Source organism: Morus notabilis, unplaced genomic scaffold, assembly GCF_000414095.1.
Source record: "Morus notabilis unplaced genomic scaffold, ASM41409v2 Scaffold135, whole genome shotgun sequence".
Lineage (NCBI taxonomy): Eukaryota > Viridiplantae > Streptophyta > Magnoliopsida > Rosales > Moraceae > Morus > Morus notabilis.
The window spans coordinates 866,394-873,008 of record NW_010367319.1 but is presented as its reverse complement, the minus strand read 5'-3'; the positions used below and the strand labels follow the sequence as shown (position 1 = coordinate 873,008).

Genomic DNA, 6,615 nt, shown 5'->3' with positions numbered 1-6,615 from the left:
TAATAATAATAATAATAATAATAATAATAATAATAATAATAATAATTGAGTTTGGAAACTAAAGCAAAACAATTGATCATTACTGGATGCACTTTTTAACTAACGTTCATCTCTCCCTTGTGAGAACCTAAAAGTTGGCGAAACACTCTTATCAAATTAAAACTTTATTTATATGTTGTGTATCAAATTGACAAATCCCAACAATTTTCACTTCCCATTTTCCTCGTGATATCCGCGTGTTCTGCACAACTTTTTTTGCCTTTCTTTTTAGAAGTGTTTTCCACGTAACTAGTTGAAAGTGGTCAGTTGATCTTGACATTTTAAATTAGGACGAGCAAATTTGATATATCACGTGTCAAAATAAAAGGTTTATTAGTATTATACAAATTCAGAATGAGGAGTTAATTGATATACCTTTAATTTTGGGGACTTTTTTTTTGGTAATTTATGTAAAAATAAATTAATGATGGTCTCTTATTTTTCAGTGTTTAGATTTGTATCAAAATTTATATGTTTTATATATTTTTTTAATTTAATGTGATTTTGATTAGATTTAACGGTCAAAAATTGAGACTACTTATAGAGTAGATTACAAGAGAAACTCTCTTAATTTTATTAATTTTTTTAAATATATTTTAAACTTTTTATTTCAAACACAAATCAAGTTCAAAACCTTGTTCAAATATAGCTTTCAAATTTAAACATGGGTCTGACAAGGTGTTCTATTTTTTTTTCTTGAGATATCACATAAAAAGAAAAAAAGGAATCTTTCATTGTCTGAAAAGAATAATGGCCTCGTTCGCTTTGCGGATTCGAGTTTTCAATTTGAGCTAAGATGTGACAATTCTGATAGCTTTTAACTGTAGCAGAAAAAGTTATATATTATATTTTTTGAGAACTTTTAATTGTAGAAATCTAAAATTAAAAACTCAAATCAGTAAAATAAACGAGACAAATGATTTAAAGTTTTGCTAGTACATAATTATTAACTCGGTGCATTTTTGAACATCATTTATGAAACACATCAAGTCAAATAACATGAAACAAACAAAATGAAAAATACTTTACATCTCAATGGGATTTAAGTCTCGTTTGATTGTAGGGTTTAAATTAGTGTAAAAAGTTTAAACCAAGCTGATTTAAAAAGTGTGATTAAAACTTTGAGTTCAAATCATGAGAACTTAGGGAAGGATAAGTTTAGAAACCTTTTTGCTTTCGTGAATTTAAATGTCAAATTAAGAATTCAAACCACTTTACTATTTTATAAATAAACACTGATTTGATTTAAACTACTATCTTTCAACTAAATGAACCCTTAATTATGATGTTTACCGTTACTTAACAAACAATAATAAAAATTAGAAGATAGAAAAACATACATTATAAAATACTTTTTTTATTTTTATTTTTTGCTCCAGTCTAAATTTTTGGCATCTTTTTCTTCACTTAATACGAGCCCGTTTAGTTCGTTGATTCGAGTTTTTAATTCGAGTTGAGATGTGACTTTATGTGAGAGCTTTTTACTGTAGCAAAAAAGTTAGATGTGATTATTTGTGAGAGCTTTTTACTGTAGAAAAACTCAAATTCTAAACTCGAATCAGCGAAATGAACGAGACCTTAACTTTTTTTTTTTGTTTTTATTGTGTTTGGTTTTTGTTTTTTTTCTTGCCAACATAGTAAAAGTATATGCCTGCTCTCCCAATTAGAACATGCTAGATTAGTTGATTTCCACCAAGAAAATAAAATAAAAAATCTCCCCAACCTCTTCAAAGGCGCGTGAGACTACATTACAAACCCAGTTTCCAAATGTGATCTCCCTCTTCACGCGGTCGCACCGAGTCCCTCTCTCTCTCGCTCGTCTTTGGCATTTTTTTTTAAAGCTTTTATTAATTCCCTCGTTTTCTTCATTTTAGCTATGAACGAAATCCGAATGCAAAATTCTCTCCTCAGATTCCTACTTTCCTTGTCTTTTTCCCAACTCAACGACAACCTAAACTCTTTGTTCCTCAGAGTAATATACTCCTTGTTTCCATGGCGTTTTTATAAGCTTGTCATTAGTTTACAACATCTTCTTCTGTTATATCTATTTACTTCACACTACTTTTCTCTTATTAGCTGTTAATGAATTGAAAGATTTTTTTTTTTCCTTCCTTCCTTGCTTGTCATTATCACAGTCACGGTATATACATCAGACACCACAAGTATTTAAACCAACAACAAACCCACTTACCTAAAATATTCGGATAAGATCTTCCCAAAAAACTATTCCATTTTGCTTTTTTGCCTTTGTCTCTACGTGAGTTTTGTGCTAATACACTCATTAGTATGTGTCATCATGCAAAATATATAGTACATAATCATATCTCATAAAACGATTACTCCCATTTTTTCCTCTGTCGTTCTTGAGCCAGAAATCTGGGATTTTTTTTCTTGGTTGATTTTCACATTTCTGAGCTAGAAAAACGGTTTTTTGTTTTGTTTTGTTTTGTTTTGTTTTTTTTTTTTGTCCTTCGTCTTAGTAATTGATCAAGTAGTTTGAGGAAAACGGATAGTAGTTTTGTTGTCAATGGAGACCAAATTGTTTAATCAGAAAGCCGTGGTTTTCTCTGAGATAGTTCCTCAAATGGAAAGACTCTACGAGAATCAGCTTGGTCTTAATTTCTCTCAACGATTCTGTTCTTGCAAAGGTAACATTTTCTTTGCTTGTTTTTGGGTACTAAAACTGTGCTGCTTTTATGTTGATACTAGATTCAACTAAAGAGAAATGATGTTTGCGTTCAGGGATTTCTCCGAAGGCCTCGTATTCGAGCATTTCGAACAATAGTTATCAGTCGAAAGAAGCGAGTAAATTTGCATCAGAAAGTTATTTCCGCCGGATTAACGGAACAAACGGCGGGATCTCGAATCTGTGGTCCAGAGAAATCATGGTGCTTGATGCCATTGATGATGAGTATGGTGGGGTTGTTGTTGATCCTGAGAAATTGCCATCTAATCCGAATTCGTTTGCGTTTATTCTCCGTTCCTCTCTTTCTCATTGGAAAATGGAGGTAATTTTTTTTTCCCCACCTATGTTTTGGTTAGAGACATTATGATTTATTTTTAAGTGCTAATTGCTTATGTTTTGGTTAGAGACATTATGATTTATTTTTAAGTGCTAATTGCTTTTTTTTTTTTTGGTTAGGCATCAAATCAATCAAGCATCCTATGATCTTGTTAATGAAGCTTTAGTATCTCCTTAATCAGAAATGTAACGTAGATTCATTCTTAATTATCGCAGACGCAGAGTTAGCACATATGTATTTCACATTTGTATTGGTTTGTGCTATTTTTCCGTGACATGTAAGTGATATTTAAGGCAGCGGTTTAATTGTACCAGTACTTCGATTGTAGGGAAAGCAAGGAGTTTGGCTAAAGTTGCCAGTAGAAAGAGCTGATCTTGTTCCAATTGCTGTAAAGGCAAGTTTCTTGCCCTGTGCTTAATTCTCTAACTTAAAACTGTCCTGCTTTGACTTTGTATAAAACAGTGTCTTATTTTCACATAGTGATACTTACAATTACAAGCCATTTGGTTTCAGGAGGGCTTTGAATATCACCATGCTGAAAGAGGGTATGTGATGATGACATACTGGATTCCTGAAGGTCCTTCCATGCTTCCTGGTAATGCTTCACACCAAGTTGGGGTCGGCGGATTCGTCATCAATGAAAAAAATGAGGTACTTTTGCTTCTTGTTATAACGCATAGTAAAAAGGAAAAGAATAAATATTTCCAAGCTAGGACCAAGAGAGAAGAGATAGAAAGAAAAATAGAACTACGAGAGAGAAACCGGGAATTCTAGAGACAGAACAAGAACTCAAGAAGAGAAAAGTTAATAATTTGAATTCGTCAACGATAACTCTAGATAGCACTAACGGACAAACATAATCTTCAATTCAAAACTAAGTTAGATGAAACAATCTTAATGGATAGATACATAATTCAATTTCCTAGTATCTGTATCTTGTTCCACATCACTAGCCAATCTTCATTGATTTGAGAAAATGAGTCTTTTGCAACTTATCCCCTTTGGCGGCTTTAAGTTCTGGCTTTTCTCAAATATATTTGTTTTTCTAAGCACTGCTCTGATGTTACTTATATGGTGGAAGTTGCAGCTAAATATAACAGATCACATCTTCTGAGACCTCTTTCATGTCATCCTTTAGTCACCAAAAGTCATAATTTCCTCAACAACCGGGGAAAGACAAATTGATGATGATTCAACATCATGAGCTTCAAACTGTTCTGCATTACTTCATCTTGACATTTTAAATTTTTAGAAGCTAATAAGAACTATTTCACATTTTCTGCCAGTATAAAAAATCAATCAGAATTCACCACACACACGCACGCACGCTCGCACGCACGCACGGATGCTTAGCGTGCCAATGATGAAAATCTGCTGCCGACAGACATCATTTTTAGCTCTTGGTCAGAGTCATTCTGAATTTCTTTGTTGTTCTGTATCTCTCAAGAAAGAAGCCTATAATGTAAAAAATTGAAAAAGAAAAACTTACCAGAACAGTTTTCTTACATTCCCATGACTAACTAGCTCATGCCTCTTAAAGCCCTTTGCTTGAAACTTGAACTTAAATTATTTTATGGCTAACCGCAGGTTCTTGTAGTACAAGAGAAACATTGTGGTCCTGCATTCATTGATCTTTGGAAAATACCAACTGGATTTATTCTTGAGGTACTTATATTTGAGTCTGAACCAACTGGATTCCCTCAGATTTTCTAAATTCCCCATTAAAACCTTCGAAATTTTCTGTTCACATCTTTATCTAATTGTTTGTCCGCGTTATTGGTTTGACTTCAGTCAGAGGAGATCTTCACAGGAGTTGTGAGAGAAGTCAAGGAGGAAACTGGGGTGAGATTTAATGTTTCTTTGTTCCATTCCTTCAGGAAAATAAGATTTTGTCTTTCGAGACAGAACATAACACTTTATCTTACTATTTTATTCCAATAATTTGAATTTCTTTCACTTTTATTGCAGATTGATACAGAATTTATAGAAGTCATAGCATTCAGGTTGCGATAACATGTCGTATTTTATCTGAGCCTTGTTATTAAACTTTATGGTAGCAATGGCCATTGGTCACATTTAGTAATATGTTATCTCAAAAGTAAATACCATTTAAGGATTCGAACTAAAATGAAAAATGCTCGAGTGAGTTTTCTTCTGAACGACCATTCCATTTCCTAATAAATTTCTGCATCTTTTCTTTCCAGGCATGTTCACAATGTGGCTTTTGAAAAATCAGATTTATTCTTCATTTGCATGCTAAGACCACTTTCAACTCAGATAAAAGTTGATGATCTTGAAATTCAAGCAGCTAAGGTAAAAGAGCTACTTTTAGTTCTGGCTTTTGCCTATATGTTAAAAATTATTTACACTTGATGCTTATTTCAAAAAAGGATTTGTTCGGAAAGTAGAGAAAACTCAGGTACTCTGATGAAACAGTGCATTGTTTATAGTAACAAGCAATGAAAGAACCCCATAAGAGAACTTAGGAGCTAGTTTGAGGAAACTTAGGAAGTGCAACTACAGGAGTTCGAACTTGAAAGTTGAGACCACATGCTCTTGTCCACGTTAGTTTCTCGATTTTTTTGAGAGATTTAAGTCGATAATAGGTGAACCAAAAATATTATATACTATTTGGTTTTAAACAAATGATCTTATGGTTGATTGCTAGTAGATTAATAACTTAGTCATCTGGTATCAAGATTAATTCTGACTCGATAGCGTTTTTGTACACCAATTATGCAGTGGATGCCCTTAGTTGAGTTTGTGGAGCAACCCCTTATACAAGAAGACTGCATGTTCAAGAAAGTAATCGACATATGCATTGCCCGGCTAGGGAAGCGTTATTGTGGCTTATTTTCTCATCAATTGGTCTCAAAATTTGATGGCAAGCCTTCTACCTTGTACTACAATGTTATGGAGACACACAATTCCAACTGTATAGGCGAATAAAGCTCTTTGCGATTTCTCAAAAACCGAACAAAACGATCTCTTGGCGATCTTTAGCCTTCATGCCAGATGGATTCCTTTTGCTCTTCCCTGTGTTCTTTGGTTGAGACCAAGTGCTGATACATTCTTCTTCAACACCAGCAGTATTATTCGTACCTTCTTAACAAATACTTAACATGTAATTACAGTTATTTCTCTGTTGTATATAGTCTTCTCCACCTTTTTATGGCACAGATGCGCTATTTTTCTTTTGTACATGTCTCTTCTCGTATGTGTTTCTAAATAGGATCTTGTTGAACTTCCTTTAGAATCACAAACTTGTGCTATTTGACGTGACCGAGTATAAAATGGAAAATATTCTATTATTGTATTTGAGCTTCTTTGTGATCAACTTGCTTACATGACATAATCAGTAGTTATTGTTTTCTCAATGCTGAAAATTTGTGAAAATGTTTTGGCCGACAGTAAATAGTAGATTAATATGATTTATGATAAGTGTCGGTCCATTCCATTTGATAGCTCTAATTCAATGTATCTAGTGTAAAAAAAAAAAAAAAAATAAAGGGGCTAAATCCCGCATGTTTCTAGGTTTGCTGTGGATATGGAA

The 6,615-nt window shown here is 33.1% G+C and overlaps 1 protein-coding gene across 1 annotated transcript; it reads left to right on the top strand.

Moving 5' to 3' along the window:
• Window positions 1-1,895: 1,895 nt before the first annotated feature.
• LOC21406180 (nudix hydrolase 8) lies at window positions 1,896-6,343 on the top strand. The gene is made up of 9 exons (XM_024174883.1): window positions 1,896-2,687; window positions 2,782-3,047; window positions 3,391-3,456; window positions 3,576-3,713; window positions 4,650-4,727; window positions 4,854-4,904; window positions 5,031-5,065; window positions 5,267-5,375; window positions 5,805-6,343. The coding sequence occupies exons 1-9, from the start codon at window positions 2,567-2,569 to the stop codon at window positions 6,009-6,011; spliced, it is 1,071 nt and encodes a 356-aa protein (XP_024030651.1). The 5' UTR covers window positions 1,896-2,566; the 3' UTR covers window positions 6,012-6,343.
• Window positions 6,344-6,615: the final 272 nt, after the last annotated feature.

What these genes read in the sequence shown, in the direction of transcription:
- LOC21406180 (XM_024174883.1), top strand. Translation starts at nt 2,567, where the DNA reads ATGGAGACCAAATTGTTTAATCAGAAAGCCGTGGTTTTCTCTGAGATA. An exon ending in TTGTTCCAATTGCTGTAAAG is followed by an intron (nt 3,457 to 3,575) that starts GCAAGTTTCTTG and finishes ATTTGGTTTCAG; the next exon opens with GAGGGCTTTGAATATCACCA. An exon ending in TTGAAATTCAAGCAGCTAAG is followed by an intron (nt 5,376 to 5,804) that starts GTAAAAGAGCTA and finishes CCAATTATGCAG; the next exon opens with TGGATGCCCTTAGTTGAGTT.